Source organism: Acomys russatus, chromosome 26, assembly GCF_903995435.1.
Source record: "Acomys russatus chromosome 26, mAcoRus1.1, whole genome shotgun sequence".
Taxonomy (NCBI): domain Eukaryota; kingdom Metazoa; phylum Chordata; class Mammalia; order Rodentia; family Muridae; genus Acomys; species Acomys russatus.
Window position 1 is genome coordinate 10,388,087 of NC_067162.1, and position 22,469 is coordinate 10,410,555.

Genomic DNA, 22,469 nt, shown 5'->3' on the forward strand with positions numbered 1-22,469 from the left:
TGGCAGGCGCAGGAGTCCTGTGCCCTCTTTTCCTGCACAGTCCTCCACGTGTGGGCGCCTGGGGTTCCAGGCTGCAGTGTGGTAGGGTCCATGGTCCTGCTCTAGCTGGACTCGCTGGCCCCAGGAGTATCTCCTAGGCCTCAGAGCTACATGGCAGGTCCCCAAGTGGGGCTGGATCCACTATAATCCAGCGCAAAGCCACCCAGAGAGCCCAGGTGTCCCCTAGCCTAACCAGACCTGGTGCCTTGACGCCCCCACCCCAGCGGGGACGGTACACAGAAGGGTCTGGGTCTCCTGCTCCCTTCCTTGGGCTCCTGAATTCATTTGCTCCTAAATCTTGCTCATTCTTTTTTTTTTTTTCTTTCTTTCTTTCTTTCTTTTTTCCCTAGATTTCCTCCCTTTTGGGTTTCCCTAGCTATCCACCTTTTTTTGTGTCCTTTTTGCTGTCTCTGTGTTCCTCTCTCTACTCTCATTCTCAATTTCTCAGTCCATTTGGGCCTCCTCCCTGCTCCCACACCCTAGCCCCTCCCCTCCTTGGTCTCCTTTTCGATATGCCAAACCAATTTTGGGTCGAGTGCATTTAACGAGAATAAAACAAAAGGCTCATAAGAACGTTTCAGAAAAAAACAAAAAGTTTAAAAAAATGTTGAGTCAAAAAGTCAAACAATAAAGAAATTAAAGATTTCTTGGAATGATATGAGTAGTGTGATTTAATTGAGACAAAAAAAGAAAAAAAAAAGTGGGATGTGGTTCTCTCTGTCCCAGGAATCAACACTTAAGACACTCAGATGTTGGTATTACAGGCCTATAATTTCCAGCAGGTGAGAGGATGGACCAGCTAGGGTCATCCTGGGCTACACAGCAAAACTGTCTCAACAAAATTAAGAGACTGGGGAAATGGTTCTGCAGTAAAGAGCACTTGCTCAGCTGGACACGGTGCTGCACACCTTTAATCCCAGCACTCGGTAGGCAGAGGCAGGCGGATCACTGGGAGTTCGAGGCTAGCCTGGTCTACAAAGCGAGTCCAGGACAGCCAGGGCTACACAGAGGAACTGTCTCAAAAAAACAAAAAGGAGCACTCTTCCAACTCTCAGCAGACACCATGTACTGATGTGCACAGTGGCTTGTATGTGGCATGCTTTTGTACTCCTGGTCTGGCTGTTTATTGGGCACTTTCCTCTGATTTGCACCCACAATCCAAAGTGCAAGCTAGAATTACAATCCCATTTTACAGATGGCGATGCACACATACCCAGGTCTCTGGCCAGGCCACTGTGTCACACTCTGAGAGAAGCCCTGGACACATAGCCCTAGGCTATAGCCAAACATGGAAGTGTGACACAGATTCCACTAACGTGGAATGAGGACTGTGATTGCTACTCATGGTTGTCAACTTGACTGCATCTGGAATAAACTAAAACCAAAGATGCTGGGTACATCTGTCAGGGATTTTTCTTGATGGGACCATCTGAAGTGGGAGGGCCCCACTCTCTGGTGGAACCCTATATAAAGGATTTGGAAGAAGGAAGCGCTCGCTCGCTGCCTGCTTGTTCCCACTCACACTGGGAACTTCACTTCTTCCCAGGCATATTACAGCCTGCTTCTTCAGGGTTCTAGTGAAGACCAGCTCAGACGTCCAGCCTTGTGGACCAAACACCTATTGGATTATTGGACTTCCATTCAGGAGACAGCCGTTGTTGGACTAAGCAGACCACTCTAAGACAGACAGACAGATACACACACACACACACACACACACACACACACACACACACACACACACACACGTGATTATTGAAACAGTTTGAGAATCCTGTGTGCCTCTAGCACCTTACTACCTCATTATGTATGATTTGAAATCTAATCCCTGAAAAATGAGGTGCTCTGCCTGGCCAGTTCTGAGCAAACTATGTTCTTTTCTTTGTACATATAGCATAAATAGAATATAAACCCTCACACCAAAATATTAAGAGTCTGTGTATAGTGGCTAATTTTTACTGGTTTGTTTATTTTGGGGTTTTGTTTTGTTTGGGTTTGTTTGTTTGTTTTGGTTTTTCGAGATAGGATTTCTCTGTGTGGCCTTGGCTGTCCTGGGCTTGCTTTGTAGACCAGGCTGGCCTCAAACTGGCAGAGATCTGCCTGCTGCTGCCTTCCAAGTGTTGGGATTAAAGGCTTGCGCCATCATTGGTCTGCTTATTTTCACTTTCTTGAAACATGTTTAATTGTTTCACATTAAATATTTTGCTTTTGTAACAGAAAAAAAGTATGTGCCCCACTTGTTATGTAAGAAACAAGGGCATAAGCCCAATACAACTGAAAGGCGGGACAAGTAAGGAAGTGGCCTAAGCAGGGCCGATTGTACTGTGATGACATTTAGACTGTATACTACTGCTACAGGCAAAGATTTGAGAAAACTCGACTAGATGGTGACCTGCTGTACAATTAACGCAGTGTTAGAAATTGCCAGAAGAACAGCTCAGTCTACAAGGTCACAAATGACTTGAACAGCCGGATGTAGAGGCACATGTCTTTAATCCCAGCATCTGAGAGGCAAATGAGCTCTTGCCAAATGAACCATATCAAGCCCTGTTTATGAGGATTATATTAACATTTACCATATTAGAAATTAAAACTGGGAAATTTAAAAGCATAGTAATAAAGTTCCCCTCCCCCTTTTAGGCAGGGCATCACTACGTAGTCCTCCTAGGCTTGGAAATAATTATGCATACCAGGTAAGCCTCGAACTCACAGCGATCCACCTGCCTCCACCTCCCGAGTACTGGGATTTAAGGTATGTGCACACCTGGCCTTTAATGACCTTTTTAGATAAAGATACTCCTTTTTGCTTTCTGCACCAAACTTAACAAATGGTGTATATTAGTCAGTGGGGCACTAGAAGGGAGTGTCACAGTGGTGGGATGCCTGACTAGTGTGTGTGGCCCTGGATTCCGTCCCCAGCTGGTGTTGGAAAATTACTTGAAAGTGGACTATGAGACTATATTAACACTTTAGACTCTATGACCTGAAAACCTACTGCACATGTTATCATTTAGGTTTGGTTTTATTTTGTTTTGAAAGAAAGTCTCTTGTAGACCAAATAGCCTTGACCTTGCTATGCAGTCAAGGCTGGTCTTGAACTCATAATTTCCTGGCTTTAGCCTTCTTAGCACTGAGATTATAAGCAGAAACCATCATGCCTGGCTCCCCTCAAATTACTATTTAAATACATTTAATACCCATTCATGATTTTATGGTCTAGGAAAATTTTAATCTACTAAATTATATTTCACTATACAGTATTTTAACTTTGAATTATTTTGTATAGCATTTATGTGCATGTCCCATGTGTATACCTCTGGAGGCTGGAAGAGGGTGTTGGATTCCTACAAACACTAGGCACACATGTGGTACACAGATATAAGCACAGGTAAAAAAACACCCATATACATGAAAGAAATTTTTAAAGAAAAATAAAATTGTATTTGTTAAGTTCATCACTGATTTCATCAGAAGACTCTTTTCTTTTTTCTTCCTTTCTCTGTGTTGCCCTGGCTGTCCTGGAATCACTCTGTAGACCAGGCTGGTCTCAAACTCACAGAGATCTACCTGCCTCTGCCTCCCAAGGACTGGGATTAAAGGGGTATGTCACCACCACCTGGCTTTTCTTTTTCTTCTTTTTTTCTTTTCTTTCTTTAGACAGAGTCTCTTAGGTTTCAATCAACTCACAGCCACCCTCCCATGTCTGCCTCCCAGTCACTGAGGTAAAAAGACCTCCATACCTAGCCAGAAGAATATTTTAATATTAAAAAGATGTATGAGACTAAAAAGTCAGCTCAGCGGTTAAGAGCACTGGCTGCTCTTCCAGAGGAGCCAAGTTCAATTCCCAGCACCTCCATAGCACCTCTAATGTCTAATAACATGATCTGGTTTATGCCTGAAAATCATCTAGCTTGCTGTTCCAAGAACGAAATGGACAGGCATTTCTTTGTGAGCATTAGACAACTGTAGATGGTGAGCTATTCTGGGGTATGAAGAGGATGGGGCTGCAGGCAAAGTAGTCCACAGTCCAAAAGGAGGTAAACAAACTTGGCTTATGTCTACGAAATGCGTGGCAACTTCATCATTAAGTTGATTTTGTTTACTGAGACAAGGCATTCTTTAGTCCAAGCTGGCCTCAAAATTGTGTACAAACTATCTTACCCTCCCAAGTGCTAAGGCCTGACTACTTTATTTCAGTTCTGGAGACGGAAAACTTTGTTGTTTTTCAAGACAAGGTTTATCTACGCTGTCCTGGCTACTCTGGAACTTGCTCTGTAGACCAGGCTACCCTCAAACTCAGAGATCCCCTGGCCTCTGCCTCCAGAGGGCTAGGATTAAAGACATGCACCACCCCTTACTGACAAGCAGGAAAGCTTTTTAATATGTGGGTGTGTTACTTATCTTTTCTGTTCCTAGGAAACACCACAGTGAAGGCAATGTCTGAAAGGAAGAGTTTAACTTGGTTTAGAGTTTCAGAGGGCTGGAGCCCATGATGGTGGGAGCAAAGGCATATAATGGCAGGAGCAGATGGGAGATCATATCTTGATTCATAACCAGGAAGCAGGGAACACAGAGAGCAGACCAGAATCCCACAAGTCTTCTGAGACCTCAAAAAGCTGCCCCCCAATGACACACCTCATCCAACACGGTCACATCCTAATCCTTCCTAAACACTTCCTCCAACTGGGGCCTAAGCATTCAAACACACAAGGCCTATGGGGGGCATTTTTATTTGAACCGTCACAATGAGGAACAGTTGGGATTCAAGTACATGAACCCACATTTTCTTTTTCCACTTTCCTTCTTTTGCGGGGAGGTGGGGGGTGGATTCCTGCTGTGTAGCTTTGGCTGTCCTGGAACTCACTATGTTAGTGGTTCCTCAAACTCACAGAGATCCTTTTTTCCTCTTGAGTGCTAAGATTAGGGGAGGGTGCCACCAGGCCAACTGTTCTGTTTTTATGTAGTATTGAATGTTTTGCTTTCTTTTATGTGCGACACATGGCTGCCTAGTCCATGCAATGAGGGCTTTGAATCTCCTGGAACTGAAGCTATAGGTGATTGTGAGTTGCCATGCCATGTGGGTCCTGGGGACTGAACTTGGGTCCTCTACAAGAGCAGTGTGTGTTCTGTTCTGTTCTTTTTGTTTGTTTTTGTTTCATTTTTCTTCGAGACAGGGTCTCTTTATGTAGTCCTGCGTGTCCTGGAACTCGATCTGTAGACCTCAAACTCACAGAAATCCACCTGCCTCCCAAGAGCTGGAATTAAAGGTGTGTGCCACCACCACCTGGTGCAATATGTGTGTGCTCTAAATTGCTTCAGCCGTCTCAGCACCTTAGAAGAAAACTCTGAGTGCAGATGCTTGCAGAGACCAAGAAGGGCGTCGGATCCCTTCACACTGGAGTTACAGACAGTTATGATCTGCTTGATGTGGGTGCTGGGAATCAAACTCGGGTCCTCTGCAAGAGCAGCCTGCACTCTCTGAAAGCACTGAACCACCTCACCAGCCCTCAGGTTCAAGGATGGCCTTGAACTCCTGCCCTGCCTCTCACACTGAAATTACTGGCTTACAAATTCATTCCACCTCTCTCTCTCTCTCTCTCTCTCTCTCTCTCTCTCTCTCTCTCTCTCTCTCTCTCTCTCTCCACACACATACACACACACACACACACACACCTCGGTTTTTCGAGACAGGGTTTCTTTGTTTAGCCATGGCTTTTGTGGACTCACTGTGTAGACCAGGCTGGCTTCGAACGCACAGCAATCTGCCTACCTCTGCCTCCTGAGTGCTGGCATTAAAGGTGTGCGTCACCATGCCCGGCCCGGCTTACATTTTCAACCGTAAATTTTGTGAAATATAAAAGTCCATATATAAGAAAAAAAAAAAAAAAGTCCAGATACTTCTTTCAAATAAAAGTGGATGCTCCCATGCCAGATTATAGATGTGTTTGAAATGTGAAATACATACAGAATCCCATAGATGTCTCACTGAATAAAAGGATGCAGGATAACTCATTAGTATTTCTTATACTGATCATATTTGAAATCAGCATTTTGTGAAATGTACTGCTAAAATCAATTCCATTGCTTCTCAGACTTTTTGTGTTGGTTTGGTTTCTTTTGGCTTTTCAAGACAGGGGTTTCTCTGGCTATCCTGGTACTTGCTCTTTTAAACCAGGCTGGCCTCGAACTCAGAGACCCGCCTGTCTCTCGTGTGCTGCTGGCATTAAAAAGAGGTGCACTGCGACAGTGAATGCTGGAAAACGGGGTGCAGAGGCAGGATTCGAACCCTGGTCCTATGCCGTCCACAAACTAGTACTTCTTTCGGCCTGGGACTCGATGCGGGGTCCCCTTTACAGCCGCGCCATCTTGTCTTAAGGGGTGAGCCAGATGTGCTTCAAAGCCAGGAGCCCCTCAGGTTAGCTGCCGGAAACGCTCACCTGCGGACAGCTGCCAAAGCCACTCTTTTGTGAGGGCGTGGGACTCCCACCGCTCTCCGGCCCAGCCTTCCTCGTGGCCAACCACGACATTAGCCAATCGCATCCCAGAGACCTTGTTTAAGCCCCGCCCTCCGATCGCTCGTCAATCACTGTGAGTGCGAGCACCGTCCGTTCCGCGCGCTTTAGTGAGAGTCGCGCGCCACCGTTCGGCCGTTGGCGGCGCTGCTCTTTGTGGGGTGCGTCTACCGGAAAAGCGGAACGGGGGGGTGGGGTGGGGAGAGGGCGGGTCACGCTGGTGCGGTAACCCTCGGGATTGGACAGAAGAAGTTCCGCGCTCTAACCCCGCCCACCCAGGAGCCAGGGATTCGAGTCGGAGACTCCAGGGATTGGTTCCCGATGGACACTTCACGACGCTAAGAAATGATCGTTCCGCCTCCTGTGGCCCGTGGAAGAGGGAGCTTCTCTGATTGGTCTGAGGGCGAGGCGCGCGCCGGAAGACGCCCCAGGATTGGCTGACGGGGCTCTCGCGCCGTCATAGATCCTTAGTGGCGATTGGCTGGAGGGCAAGAGCCGGCTATTTGAAGGCTGCGCGCGGACGGGAGTCGCTCTTTAGAGAGAGAAGAAGTTGGTGGTCACTGCGAGCGATCTGCCTTGCGGACCATCTCATCTTCTCCCCCCGCCGCAGGTTACCGAAGAAGAAAAGCTCCGCTGCAGCTGCGGCCCCCTCCCCTGGCGCGGTGATGGCCAAGGTGTCGGTGCTTAATGTGGCTGTGCTGGAGAACCCGAGCCCTTTCCACAGCCCCTTCCGGTTCGAGATCAGCTTCGAATGCAGTGAGGCCCTGTCTGACGGTGAGGCTGGGCCTGTGCAGGGAACTCCAAACCCTTCGCCCCCCCCCCGTTTTTTTTTGTCATTCCCGGTCACCATGGGAACTTGGTAACGCCTCCGTGTCCCTAACTCCGACCTCTCGGTGAATACGACCCTGTCCACTGCACCCCGCGTTGTCTCGTGGTGGCCTCCTCACCCCCTCATCCTGCCGCGCTCGCCCTTGGCACGGCTTCCTTGTAGAGGTGTCAGCCTCCGTTTAACCCGGGGAGACCCTCAGCCACGCCTTCTTCCCTATGGCCGGACCCCGGTTTCAGCCTGCCGCTTTCTTTATAAGAGACCTTCCATCTAACTTCCAGGAAACCCAACCTCCGTTACCGTCCCGTTTTCCTTGTGGACACCTTTTTCACCAACGTGCTAGACTCTCCTCTTTTGTCACCCCGTGTGCCCATGGCAAGCCCTCCTGCACCCCGTATGTCCCAACAATACCCTCCCCGGACGACCCCAGATTTGTCCCCAGCGACTCCTGCATGCCAACTGCAATAGCGTTGCTGTTGCCCAGAGTCCCAAATCCTATGTATGAGTTTCCCCTGGGGAAGAGATGGGGGCTTCTGCCTCCAGTCTTGCGGGTAACTTGGTTTCCCCCACAGCCAGGCAGGCCTCCCTCTGCTAGTGTCTGAGATCCCTTCCCGCTTCCAGCTAGCTCCGTGCATGGAATCCCCGTCTCTTTTCATGGGCTGACCTAATCTAGGGAGTGGATGGACTCGCCAAAACAGGCATGGGATCCAACCGCAGTTACCTAGGAGGTCACTGGCTTTTGTAAATCTTTCACAGAACGATTTAATTCTTCCGAGGGATGTAAAGGTTGGACGTGGCTCTCGTCCCACAGATGGAAGGCCAAGAGCCAGAAAGAGCAAACGACCTTTCAAATCAAGTCTGTGAACATGTGAACTGTGAGGTGACCCTGGAATCTCAGCTCCACAGCAAGGCGAGGGAGGCCTGCTCTCTGGAGGATGCACTTCATGGGACCATTGCTCTACTGAGGGTTGAAAAGGATGTAGCAGCTGAGGAGGTGGAGCTCTGAGAGACTGGGTTGTGGCACCCTGGGCCTCTTGGTGGCTGTTGGGTGGTGTTCAGGCAAGGCTAGCCTCTCCAATTCTCTTGAAGGGGGCCGATGGCTCAGCCTCTCCCTACTTTCTCCCTCCTGAAGTTTAAAGGAATCTACACAGGGTTAAATATTGGCTGGAACAAGGCAGGGTATAAATAAATAAATAAAAGGTAGGGTAACAATGTGGAATAAGATTTATTTGGGAGCCAAGAGGTTAAGGGATTCACACTTCCCAGATGCTGAGAGATCAGGTTTCCATCAGCCTGTTTGTGCTCCTTGCATTTAAAAATGGTTGCATGGTCATTGCCTAGTATTACTTTTATTCCTTATTTATAGAATCAGAACAGCAAGGCTGGAGTCCGCCCGCTGCCCATGTTTTAATAGGAGCAGGGTGATTTCTCCAAGTCAGCCAGATAGTAGGAACGTTACAATTGAACTTTGTCTCTGAGTTCTGAGTCCAGATTGTTTTTGGTTAGTTTAGGTTTTTTGTTTTGTTTTGTTTTTAAAAATTTGTCTGAGGGTGTGGGCCAGAGACACCTCAGGTAATCTCTCTTAATTGCGCTCCACCTCTTTTTTGTTGTTGTTTGGTGTTTTGAGACCTGGTTTCTCTGTGTACCCTCAGCTGTCGTGGAGTCAAGAGATCTGTTGGTTTCTGCCTCCCCAGTGCTGGGATTAAAGGTGTGTGCCATTACACCTGTTGTCTTTCCATTTATTTATTTATTTATTTTTGTTTGTTTGCTTCGAGACAGGGTCTCTCTGTGTAGTTTTGGCTGTCTTGGACTCGCTTTGTAGACCAGGCTGGCTTCGAACTCACAGCGATCCGCCTGCCTTTGCCTCCCGAGTGCTGGGATTAAAGGCGTGCGCCACCACGCCAGGCCATTGTTTGTTTTGGTTTTTGTTTGGTTGGTTGGTTTTGGTTTTTCGAGTCTGAGTTTCTCTGTGTAGCTTTGGCTGTCCTGGAACTCGCTCTGGAAATCCATCTGCCTCAGCCTCCCAAGTGCTGGGACTAAAGACGTGCGCCACCACCACACAGCTTCTTTATTTTGTTTTACTTTTGTGTCTATGTCAGAGGTGGTAGGTGCGTGGGAACCCCTGAGGGCCAGAGACATCTGATCCTGTGTAGCTGGTTTGAGCCTCCTGACAAGGGTGTTGAGAATCAAACCTGGGTCATTAAGAACAATGCTGGGGGCTGGAGCGGTGGCTCAGAGGTTAAGAACACTGTCTGCTCATCCAAAGGTCCTGAGTTCAATTCCCCAGCAATCACATGGTGGCTCACAATCATCTATAATGGGGTCTGGTGCCCTCTTCTGGTACACAGTGTACATGTAGGCAGAACATTGTATACATGATAATAAATAAATCTTTAAAAAAAAAAAAAAGAGCAATGCTGGATTCTAACCCTGAGCTGTCTCTCCAGCACCCTGAATTCATCTTCTTAGGCTTCCATGGGAAACACTTTTTATGCTAAGACATCTAGCCTGCTTCCTGCTTCCTAATCTTTCCTACAGCCCTAGAAAAGGAAGGAAACATGTTTTTTTTGTTTGTTTATGTGTATTTTGCCTGCATGCATGTATGTGCATCACATGCACACATGGTGCCCGTCAAGACCAGAAAAAAAAATCTGTCATAATAACTGAACTGGAATTAGAGACAGTTGTGATCCACCATGTGGCTGCTGGGAATCAAACCTGGGTCTTCTGTAACAGTGTTCTTGGTGTATTTTTTTGTTTTGTTTTGTCCCCCCTGCACCTCCCCTCCCCCAGACAGTGTTTCTCTGTGTAGCCTTGGCTGTCCTAGGCTCGCTTTGTAGACCAGGCTGGCCTCGAACTCACAGGGATCCGCCTGCCTCTGCCTCCCGAGTGCTGGGATTAAAGGTGAGCGCCATCACACCCAGCGTGTTCCTGGTGTTCTTAAATGCTGAGCCATTTCTTCAACCCCTGCTTGTAAGCTTATTTTATTTTTATGTATTTTTGGTGGGGGCAGTAGGAGCTCTGTGTGAGGTTCTCACGTTTTTGTACTAGATATCAAACCCAGGACTACACACATGCTAAACAGTTGCTCTGCCGCTGAGCTTTATATGAGCTCAACAGTCCATTTTAGGAGTACACACTAGGAATGACCATAGAATTTCATGTCACATCAAGACCCTTTGAAAAGATAGAAGAGGGAGCTTTTCCTCCAAGTTATGCTGGTTGGTTCTGTTCCTTACACTGACTGGTGGACAAGATTCCTTCATCTTCCTGGCCTCATTTCCAGGAATCAGAGAAGTTGTTTCCTGTTATTTTGGCACTATCTGCTGAAACCTGACAAGCCCCCCACCCCTGAGCCGCTGACCCCCATTTCCAGAAAGCTCCCAAACCATGGTTAACATCTGAAAGTAGACAGTTCCAGGTACAGTCTACAGTTAGTGGATTTGGTTCTTTTCAGCTGAAAATTTCTTTCTTTCTTCCAAGACAGGGTTCCTCTGTGTATCCTTGGCTTGGCTGTCCTGGACTTTCTGTAGACCAGGCTGGCCTCCAACTCACAGGGATCCACCTGCCTCTGTCTCCCGAGTGCTGGGATTAAAGGCATGTACCACCACACCTGGCTGGAGCTTTTATTTGCCTGTTGAAGTTGTCTGCTAACCTAGGCCTAGTTCTGGAAGCTTCTAGGCTCCATACACTCTAACCTAGGCCTAGAATGTTTTCACTCTTTCTTTTTTTTTTTTTTTTTTTTTTTTCCTTGAGACAAGTTTTCTCTGTGTAGCCTTGGCTGTCCTGGACTCACTTTGTAGACCAGGCTGGCTTCACAGAGATCTACCTGCCTCTGCCTCCCAAGTGCTGGGATTAAAGGCGTGCACTACCACGCCCAGCAGCTCACCCTTTCTCGTTCTTGCTGAGCTCATAGCTGGCTGGTTCAATTTAGCTGTCCTGGCTCAAACTCCTCTCTCAGTTAACTCATTTATTCTGACTTTTCTCTCAGCCTCTGAATTGCTCTGCTTGGCCTCAAACTAACTTCAGCAATCTTTTCTAATCTTCTGTCTCCTCCTTCTCTGGCTCATTCCGTCTTCACCTGTGTTCTTTCTCTGCAACCTGTCTCTCTGTGAACTGCCTCCTCTTTCTTCTCGTGAAAGTTTAGCATATCCTATTCTGTCAAATCTTTCTGTGATTTGTTATTTTTTCTGACTGAAATGTCACTTTCAAACATGGGTGCTTCCTTCTACAGACTAACTTTACCTTCATTATTTGAGATTAAAGGTGTACTACCATGCCTGGACCTAAGTTTTTCTTTACCTGAAACTTGCTCTATACCAGGCTGGCCTTGAACACAGATCTGCTTGCCTCTGTCTCCTGGATTAAAGACATGTTTATATTCCAGCCGGATCACACAGACCTAGAAGGTCTTTGGATGTGATCTTTTGTCTGAGCAGCCAAGTTCTTAAATTAAAATTCCTCTACAGTAATCCCAGCACTTGAGGTGGTGGGGAGGTGGCTGACAGGAGGATTGGAAGTTCAAGGCCAACCTTAGCATCATAGCAAGTTTCAGGTCAGCCTGGGCTATCCAAAACTGTCTCAAAAAAGAAAAGAAAAGGAAGGAAGGGAAAAACAAGCAACCAAAGAAAACTAGGGCATAGTGGTACATACCTTTAATCCCAGCACTCAGGAGGCAGAGGCAGGAGGATCGCTGAGGCTGCACAGGAATGAAGTGAGGTGTCGATCATTAATGAAGCGTTCACTAGCATGGGTGAAGTTCTGGACCTGTCCCTGTTTCTGTGTAAAACAGGCTCAGCTAATCTACAATACGTTTTACATGTCTTTAGTAATATTTTCAGCCTTGGTTTTGTTTTCCCAGTTGTAAAAGGTGTATCTTACCAGGGGTCACTGTGAACTTAGGGGCTTTGGAGACACCTCAGTGGGTAAATGTTGTGTAGACAAGAGAATCCCACTGTATGTGCTGACATGTACCTCACTTAAGGTTCATATGCATCATGGCTTAGGCATGCCCACATTCACATGCATGTAAACACATCATACACATAGTAAATACAAAAATAATGGGCATTTTAATCCCAGTACCTGAGAGGGTGAGGCAAGAGGATCTTTGTGAGTTCAAGGTCAGCCTGTTTTAGACAGTGGGATCCTATCTCAAAAAAAAAAAAAAAAAAAAAAAAAGCCGGGCGTGGTGGCGCACGCCTTTAATCCCAGCACTCGGGAGGCAGAGGCAGGCGAATCACTGTGAGTTCGAGGCCAGCCTGGTCTACAAAGTGAGTTCAGGATGGCCAAGGCTACACAGAGAGACCCTGTCTCGAAAAACGTAAAAAAAAAAAAAAAAAGAAAAAAAAAGAAAAAAAGAAAGAAAGAAATCTAATCCTGTATTTGGTGAGTGTGAGTTTATACTGTATAAATGGCTGATGGCCCACTACTACTTTTGAAGAAATAGTCTTCACCATTAGTTTCAGAAAAGTCCCTCAGGTACCAGTATCCACAGGTGTTCAAGGCCCTTTTACAAAATGGTTTGCATAAAACCTTCGCAGTCTTCCATAGATGTTATTAGTCTGTTTTTTGTTTTGGTTTTTTGGACAGGGTCTATGAAGCCTAGGTTGATCTTGAACATAATATGTAATAAGAGTCTAGTCTTGAATTCTGGATCCTTCTACCTGCATCTCCAAGAGTGCTAGGGTTACAAAGACCAGCCCTACCCTGGAGACTAACTTTTTTCTTTTTCTCTTATTTTGAGGGACAGGTTGTGTGCAGGGGAATTCCTGGTTGATGTCAGGGATCATCTTCGTTGCTCTTCGGCCTTACTCATTGAGACAGGGCTTGATGGTATGGCCAGTCTTACTAGCAGTTTGTTATAGCGATCCCATGACCACCTTCCAAGGTTGGAGTTATGGAGTTAGACAGGTGATACACTGTAAAACCAAGTCATCTCCCCAGCCTGACGTGACTTAGTCTAATTTAGTGTCAGTGCTATGGAAATAACTACATAAGAGTAAATGAAATGCCTTTAATTCCAGCACTCAAGAGGCAAAGGCAGCTGGATCTCTGGGTTCTAGGCCAGCCAGGGATACATAATGTGAGAACAAATGACAAAAAAGAAAAGTTGTACATATTCATATTCAATATAGACTTGTGTTTGTGTTTGGTGCTAGAGTGGAACCCAGGCACCATGCATCCTGGATGAGTGCTCCACTTCTGGGTTGCGCCTCCAGCCCCAGACTGCTTTTCTAATATTTTCTATCTGTGCTTGGTGAGTTTATGGTTACATTATCTCCAGGTGCTAAAAGCTGAGTATAGTCTGAAATGAAATCTTTAGTTTCTCTCTGTTTAAAAAACTGCATTCTAGTGTGAGGAAATGGCTCAGGAAGGATCTGAGTTTGGCTGTTCAGCACTCAGGTAAAAGCGAGGGAGTGTGGAGGAGTACAGACAGGTGAATTGCAAGGGTTCACTGGGCACCAGCCTAGCCAACAAAGCAAACTCCAGATTCAATGAGGGACATTAGTACTTGCAAGATTGCAGGACCGTTGTAAGTTCAGACCGACCCACACTCCATAGAAAAACTCTGTCTTTTGTTCGTTTGTTTTTGCATATTAGTGTGTGCTAATGAATGTGGAGGTCAGAGGACAACTTGCTAGGGTCAGCTCTCTCCTTCCATCATGTGTTTTCTGGGGATGGAGCTGAGTCTTTGGGTTTTGTGGCATGTGCCTTAACCCTCAGAGCCGTCTCTCAGACCCAAACCTATCTTTTTAAAGCTGTATCTCACATGCTGAGATTAAAGGCATTTACAAGTGAAGTTCTACCTTTTGAAGGAAGAAAATATAAATATAATCTCTTGGAAGCTGCCTGGCCCTTGGTCCAGTGTGGCTAAATAAAATTTCCCTGAAATGCTGAGGCTGGAGTTTGAACCTAGGTGAAATTGTAAAGGGACAAGGGAGTGACTGTATCAAGGAAAGCTTTGTGGCTCAGATGACAGACTCCATAGTATGAGTCTGGTCTGGTATCCGTGTGCTTCCAGTGTAGGATGCCTGGGCCACTCTGGACGAAGGGCTGGCAGCTTCCAAGAGCTCCCTGTGAACATCTCAGCTTGTGCAACTTTTCCCAGCTGCTGGAGCTGGGGTTGTGTAATTTCAAAGAGCCTAAAATAAGTTCTGGGTCTGGTGCCAAGCTTCTCTGTACTAGCATGACCTTACTCCTGGTAACACTTGGCCCTCCTGCAAGAGACTATGGGCACCAGGGATCTCCTGAGATTAATGGGAAGGGTCTCCAGGTCCTTTTCTTTCATCTCTTGTGGGTATACTTCAGGACTGAGCCCCTTAGTGCTGGAGTACAGCCTCAGGCTTTGGAGGTATGCCCTTTCACACACCATTTGCTGGCAGAGCGTCTGTCCCACATTGTGCACAAGTAGGCATCAGTTGGTGCCAGATGTGGACAACTTTGGGACAAGTTAGTTCCCCCAACAGCTTTGCCTTTCCCCTCTTGACACCTGGCTCTCCTGCTGTGTTGGAATGTGCCACTCTGCCCCAGTTGTCGAGGGATCTGCTCTACTTGGTGGCACCAATCCTCCTGTGAAAAAGGATAGCACTTCCTACCCAGAGACCAGGGTTCCAGAGTAGCCCACCTCCCTGCTGTCCCCTCCACAGGCCAGTGTCACAGTACTCTTGAGTCAGCTTCTGCTCTATGGTTTCTCTCTGCTCCTAAGTTTCCCTGGAGGGCCAGAGTCAAGGTCACTTGGCACAGTTAGGCCCAAAGGAAAAATGCCTCCACTAATGGAGATCTTCATACTTGCTCTAACTTAGGGCTGTGGTGCCAGAGCCGACTGCCCAGCAAATACCCCAGTCCTAGGACCTTCTAGCAAGAAGACCCTCGCCTTGCTCTCCAGCTATTTTGGTCCTCAACTCCCTTCTCCCCCATGTGCTTGCAGACCTGGAGTGGAAGATCATTTATGTGGGCTCAGCTGAGAGCGAAGAGTTTGATCAGATCCTAGACTCAGTGCTGGTGGGCCCTGTCCCTGCAGGAAGACATATGTTCGTCTTTCAGGTAAGGAAGTTGCCAGAAATGTTTCAGGCTGGAGATGGGCCTGCTATGTACTACACATGCACTCCACCACTGAGCCACACCCAGCCTAGAACCTTCCTCTTTTCCTGAGTGCACACTGGTTTTAACAATCAGGTTCAAGTTCAAATCCTAATGAGCTAGGACTGGTGACATAGCAGTCCTGTAATCCTGGCTACTCAGGACAATGAGGTGGGAGGACAAGTTCAAGGCCTGCCTGAGTAACATACATATCTTAGTTGACTGCAGGAGCTGTCTGACCCAGTCTCATCGGATGTCTTACCCCTTCACCCCACCTCTGGGTCACAGCTCTTAGTGACTACTGGGCTGCTAATTTGTGATAAGTTCACAGGACTTGTACAAAACCCATGAACACAGTTCATGAATATTGAATTTAAGGAAGAGTAATGATTAAAAGGTTTTGTTGGTATGTGTTCATCAGCCAGAGCTGGACTAAGTAGAACAGACCTACACACACACACACACACACACACACACACACACACACACACACACACACACACACACGGTTTAGATGCAACCTGGGCTCTGAGTTAAACGTTTGCATGTATAATGGAGACTCAAGGAAGTGCTTGGTTGCTATTAAAGGTGGTAGTTGAGTTTAGTGGTACACCTTAGGATGTGGAAGGTGGAAGTAGAAAGATTGCTTCTGGGTTTAAGGCCAGCCTAGGCATCACAGCCAAATGCTGTTAAAGAAAAACAAGTAGGCAGGGTGTGGTACACTTTTAATCTGAGCATTCAGGAGGCAGAAGCAGGCAGATATCTTTTAGTTTGAGGCCAGCCAAGGCCACATAGTGAGAACCCTGTCTTAATACAAGGGTGTGTATAAAGGGGGGATGAATATAAAACGTAAGAGTTGTATTCTGCCCTGAGGTTGGTGGTGGTGTAACAAAGGTAGGTTCCAGGGGGTTCCATTCATGGTAGCTTAGCTCTGTGTATCTAGGCCAAGAGAGACAAAATATTGTGGTTGCTGGTATGTGTAGCAGTACTGCCCACATTCTGACAGGAACCATAAGGAACTTGAATTCTGACAGTAGACAGCGTAAACAATTATGAAAGTACTATACTTGTTGGTTTTGAAGTTTCTAGATGTATCAAATTGCCACGTCTGTTAACTCAGAATCAGTAAATATGAAAATGGGCTGTGACTTCCAAGTAGTACTATGTCCAGTGTCACCAGGCTCATTGGTGGGTCTTAGGAAGTCATTATCCATGACCTCCCTCCCACTGGTTTCCCCTATTCCAAGCAATCACACACTCCAACCTGTCAAGCCCACTGAGCCCCGTGTTCATAGCCAAGGCCTACTTCCAAAGCATGCAGCCCGGTCTGGAACAGGACCCCACTGGTGATGCTCTGCTCTCTGGTAGGTTTGGGTAAAGGTGAGTGGTTTCATTTGCATTGATTTCATACTGCACCAACATAGCTATTTCGCCTAAAGCCAAACACCCTGATCCATGATTCTGTTCCCTGTTGCTAGGTTTAGGCTACCACCCCTTTCTAGGATGACTCCTCCCTGGCCTCCCTACTTCTGCTATAGCCAGACCTCCACATGCCACTGCTCTTCCCTAAGCTGTTAAATGACCCAGCAGGTTCGGGTTGCCTGGTACCCACCTGACCATCTTCATTTCTTGTCAGTCCCCTTGAGCACCACATTCCACCTGAACACCCTTGTCTCCTAATCAAATTCAGCAGTTTTGAATTTATTATTAGTCTTACTGCTAGCGACTAGGCTGGAAGGCAGGGCTGTGTGCATGCTGAGCAAGCATGCTGCCAAATCAAATTCATGATTTCTTCTTTATAGTCATCTGTGTAATCAGTTTGTTTCGTCCCAGTTCATTGGTGGTCTTTGTGTTAATGACATCTGGTCATGATTGGCAGTGCTAAAGCCCAGGATATGTCTTCCCAGGCTGATGCTCCAAACCCATCCCTCATTCCTGAGACGGATGCTGTGGGTGTGACTGTGGTTCTCATCACCTGCACCTACCATGGCCAAGAATTCATCCGTGTGGGCTACTATGTCAACAATGAGTATCCAAACCCAGAGCTTCGGGAGAACCCACCCCCAAAGCCAGACTTCTCTCAGGTGGGACCCATCTCTGCACTTTCTGCTTCAGATAGGCCAGTTCTTTTACAGTTGAGGCAGGTGGGAGCCAAGGTCTGTAGTGAGGGTTAGAAGGTCATGCTGTAGCAGGGCTAGTGCTGAGCTAGACCTAGGACAGAGCAAGCCTTTTCTTCTGGAGGCATGCCTGACAGAATGAGGTACATGCGATGTGCTCTCAGCACCCCAGCCCTCAGACAGCTGAGCCAGGAGTATCATAAGTGAGAGGCCAGCCTCATCTACCATACACACTGAGTATCAGACCAACCTCGGCTACATAGCAAGACCCTGTTTCCAGGTGTGTGGGGGAATACTGAAGAGATGGCTCAGGGGTCAGGAGCACTGGCTGCTCTTGCAGAGGACCTGGGTTTGATTCGTAGAATCTACATGGTGGCTCATAGCCATGTTTAATTCCAGTTCCAGGGGATCTGTGCCTTCTACTGACTTCCACAGGGACCAGGCACACACATAACAACTGACATTCATGTAGGCAAAATATTCCTACAATAAAAATAAAGATAGTAAAAATATAAAATGGGAGCCGGGCGTGGCAGTGCACACTTTTAATCCCAGCACTCGGGAGGCAGAGGCAGGCCGATCACTGTGAGTTCGAGGCCAGCCTGGTCTACAAAGCAAGTCCAGGACAGCCAAGGCTAACACAGAGAGACCCTGTCTTGAGAAACAAACAAACTAAATAAATAAATAAATAAATAAAATGAACAGAAGAGATGGCTCATCGTTGGTTAAGAAACTTGCTGCTCTTCCAGAGAACCCAGGTTTGATTCCCAGCTCCCACATGGTGGCACATAACCAACTGTTGCTCCAGTTTTAGGGAATCCATGCCCTCTTCCGGTCTCCAAAGGTACCAGACACATAGGGTGCACAGACATGCATGCGTCCAAACACCTATACATAACAAACAAGCCAGATGTGGTAGTGTATCCCTTTAACTGCAGCTTAGGAAACAGGCAGGCAGACCTGTATGAGTTTTCATCTGCATAGTTTTAGGCCATCCAGGGCTGCATAGTTGAGACCCTCTCTCAAGACAAATAAATGAACAACACCAAGCAAAACTAGGATGAGAAGGCCCTGCTCCTCCCTGCAGTGTACAAGCATCTCTAGAGTTCTGCATCTGGGTGGCAGGGGAGGGAGAGTCTGCTCTCACGTTCAAAGGGGAGGCCTGCGGGAGTAATGAACACTTAGGTGATGCAGCTGACGCTCTCCTTCTTACTCCAGCTACAGCGGAACATCTTGGCCTCTAACCCCCGGGTGACCCGATTCCATATCAACTGGGACAACAACCCAGACAGGCTGGAAACCATAGAGAACCAGGACCCCAACTTGGATTTTGGTCTTCCCCTCAGTTGCACTCCCATCAAAAACCTGGGCCTCCCTAGCTGCATCCCAGGCCTCCTCCCGGAGAACTCCATGGATTGCATCTGACAGGGGCCAGGCAGAGCTCAGTCTCCTTGCACACGTGGAGGGGACTTACAGGCCCTCAGACGGTCATACTTGGTTATCTCAAGGATTTGGGGGCCACCAGCTGCCTCCAGACCTATCAGCCCCAAGGAAAAAAATGGGCCCCACTCTTCTACCCAGGCCCAGAGGAGCCTTCCCTAAGAAACACGTGCTTGTATTGCTCATTGTTCGTGTCGGTTTTCCCTCTACACCATCAGTTTCTGTGAGAAGCTCTCTGAACACCACCTGCCTTGAGGCTTGTTGGGCGGTGCCTGGCTAGCCTTGCAAAGGCTATATCACTCCTTCCTACTCCAGTTCTTGGGGGCTCAGACTCAGGCAAGGAATCCCGGTTAGAAAGCCAACTCAGTACCACTGCTGTCCTTGCGGGGTGTCTAGTCATTCAGTGTAACCACTACTAGAAAGCTCCCCAGTGGTGACCTCCAGGCCAAGGAGGGATGGTGGGCTCTCAGGTCACAGCCACATCTTCTGGCTGAGCCTGGCTTTCTGGGTAGGCACCATATTGGTGGTCCTGCTTCATGCAGTGTGGCCTCATAAGAGTCATCAGGGTTGACTTCAGCCACTTGTTTTCATGAGCTACCAAGTTCTCTGGGATAAGGGAGGCATTTGGCAGGCTGACCAGAAAAACTCCTATTCCATCCACCCCTACCCTGAACCCTTGGTCCCCTGGCTGCTACCTGTATGCTATTGTGATTGCTGTGTGTATAGTAAAAGCTTTTATATTAAAAGTTTGGTTGGTTTAAAAATAAAAGCACTTCATCTAAATTGTTTCTGCTTTTTTTCTCCTCCCTGCTGGCAGGCCTGGAACCCATTATGTAGAACTCACAGAGATCCAACTGCCTCTGTCTAAAAGTGTGCAATACCATACCTAGAAAGAGTTTGTTTCTGTGTTTTTTAAACTTTTTTGTTTGTTTGTTTGTATTTTGTTTTTCAAGTCAGGGTTTTTCTGTGTAGCTCTGGCTGTCCAGGACTTGCTTTATAGACTGGGCTGGCCTCGAACTCAAAGAGATCCACCTGCCTCTGCCTCCCAAGTGCTGGGATTCAAGGTGTGCACCACCACACCTGGCTAAAACTTTTTTTTTTTTAAAAGACAAGGTTTCTCTGGCTGTCCTAGAACTCGCTCTGAGACCAGGCTGTCCTTGAACTCAGAGATCCACCTGCCTCCGCCTCCCTGTGCTGGGATTAAAGACATGCCCCACCTCGTCTGGTTTAAAACATTTAAAAATGTTTATTTTATGTGTTTGGGTATTTTGCCTGTATGGCTTGCTGTGTACCCCTTGAGTACCTGGTGACTGCAGAGCCCAGAGAGCTTTGGAGCCCTTAGAACTGACTGAATCCCCTTGTGAGAGCTGGGACTTAAATCCCAGGTCCTCTGGAAGCTCAGCCAGTGCTCTTTAAGTAATCTAACTTCTGTAAGAGGGTTTGGTTTTTTGTTTTTTTGTTGTTTGCCTTCTGTGGCTGAGCAGCTTCGTCACCTTCATGGGTGACTTCTTACAGTGGTTGTACCTTCTCCCCTTGCTTACTTCCGTATTTCAATCTCAATTGGTTGTACACATTAGACCATAAGCTGAGGGTAAAAGACTATTTTTCTTTGCCCAAGGTTTTTTGTTTTGTTTTGTTTTTGTCCGAGCTTAAGTGTACCAGCTGTTCAATAGATGATAGCCAGTGATTTTTCTCACTCTGACCTTGACCCACAGGCACAGAGCAACATTGTGACCCGAGGACACACACAGCCACGATTTAGATAGTTTCACTTAGCTGTGGTGTAATGCCCCAAATCAGAGATGGAACATTTGTCTGTTAAGCCAGCTCCCATAATCCAGAGGGCCCTACTCTCTGGCAGGGGACTTTCTCATTAGGGGACTGCAGCTGACCCAGTAGCAGGAGTACATACAGTTGATGGCTTAGAAGCTGGCTATGTGCTGCTGAGCACAGCAGTGAGTCTTAGGGCCAACCACCCTGTGGAGTCAGAGACAGGTGGCTCATTTGTTCCCTCAGCATCTTCCACTCTGGCCACCCTATATTACAGAGGTCCTTTGGTGGAGATGGAGATAATTTTCACAGAGTACATTTAGCAGTGTATGGAGATGTAGTTTACATTGCCCCAGGCAGCAAAAAAAATGGAAGAGCATCCAGTGTGGGAGGGTGGAGATTCTGAACAACCTAGTGTGCAGGAGACCCCTCCAGAGAGTACGCAGGCCCCTGATGTCGGTGGCAGTGAGAAACTGACCACGTTCTCACAGTGCAGACTTAAGAGCACCCTGGGTTCTAGCTCAGTGGTACAGTGCTTGCTTAGCAGGTGGTAGGCATCATCTTCAATCCCCAGCATTGGATAAAAATAAAATTTAAAGATGGGCATCCAGAAGGAAAAAGAAAGGCTCTCCGTCTGCTCAGAGGGCAGGTTGCACTGGCAATGTCCAGCAAGGTGTTCATTAGTTAGCACCGGCAACGGCCAGGAGAGTGTTCATTAGTTAAGAGCAAGGAGCCAGTCTGGCTGTGCCACTTCCATAAAATGGGGGTATGACAGTACCAAAGTGCTAGGAACAAGAAGTCATATAGTTGGCCAGTGTCCGTTATACTCTTCAGGGCCTTAGATTGGACCACAGCAAAGAGTGGACACTGAGAGTCCCCTCCCAGCTCGCCCTTACTTCTGGGTCCAGCATCCCCATGAAACTCCGGTTGCCGCAAAAGCAAACCAAGGCGGACCCCGAGCTGGCTGGCTCACGCCTGCCCAGCTTCAGGCCTTATGAATGACGCCGAACGGCGCCCGGCGACCTTTGACCCGCGGCGCCAGCCGGCCCCTCCCCCCGCTGGCAGGTGGACAGCCGCTGCGCTCGCCGCCGTGGTGTCGATCTCCGCTGGCCCGAGGCCGCTGCCGCACTGGGCAGAGGGGGAAGACTGCAGCGCGCACAGTGCCGCACGGGCGTCCGCCGGGGCCGCCTCCCGCACCTCGCAGCGCCTGCCACCCAGCCACCCTCCAGCCACCGCCGCCGCAGCCTCCGCCCCGCCCCGCCGCCCGGGCCGCAGCCAGCGCCGCTGCCCCGCCCTCTCACCCCGGGACTGACACCGGCCGGGGCCGCGCGTCTCAGCCAATCGGCGGCCTCTCAGGGCGAGCCCCAGGCCTTATCGGGCTTCTCGGCCAATCACGTGCGTTCGCCCGCCCGACTGCGGCCTCACGCGCCCGTGAGTGGCCGAACGTTCGCAGCCGCGTCACGCACCCGGGAGCCTATGATGGCGCGGGAGGGTTCCGGAGGGCCAATGGACAGTGGCGTGGGGCTGTCAGTCAGGGAGTCCTGAGCCAATCGGCGGCCTGCTGCGGGGGCGTCACAGACAGAGGACTTGGGCAGAGGCTCCCCCGCGGGCGGGCGCAGAGAGACGCGGGAAGCAGGGGCTGGGCGGGGGTCGTGGCGCCGCAGCCAGCGCAGCCAGCCCCAG

General features: G+C 48.2%; 1 protein-coding gene across 1 annotated transcript; it reads left to right on the forward strand.

Annotated features, from left to right (window-relative positions):
• Positions 1-7,157: 7,157 nt before the first annotated feature.
• On the forward strand, positions 7,158-19,152 carry Asf1b (anti-silencing function 1B histone chaperone). Its single transcript, XM_051168841.1, has 4 exons — positions 7,158-7,325; positions 15,308-15,423; positions 17,367-17,543; positions 18,795-19,152. Exons 1-4 carry the CDS (start codon positions 7,217-7,219, stop codon positions 18,999-19,001), a joined length of 609 nt encoding a protein of 202 aa, XP_051024798.1. The 5' UTR covers positions 7,158-7,216; the 3' UTR covers positions 19,002-19,152.
• Positions 19,153-22,469: the final 3,317 nt, after the last annotated feature.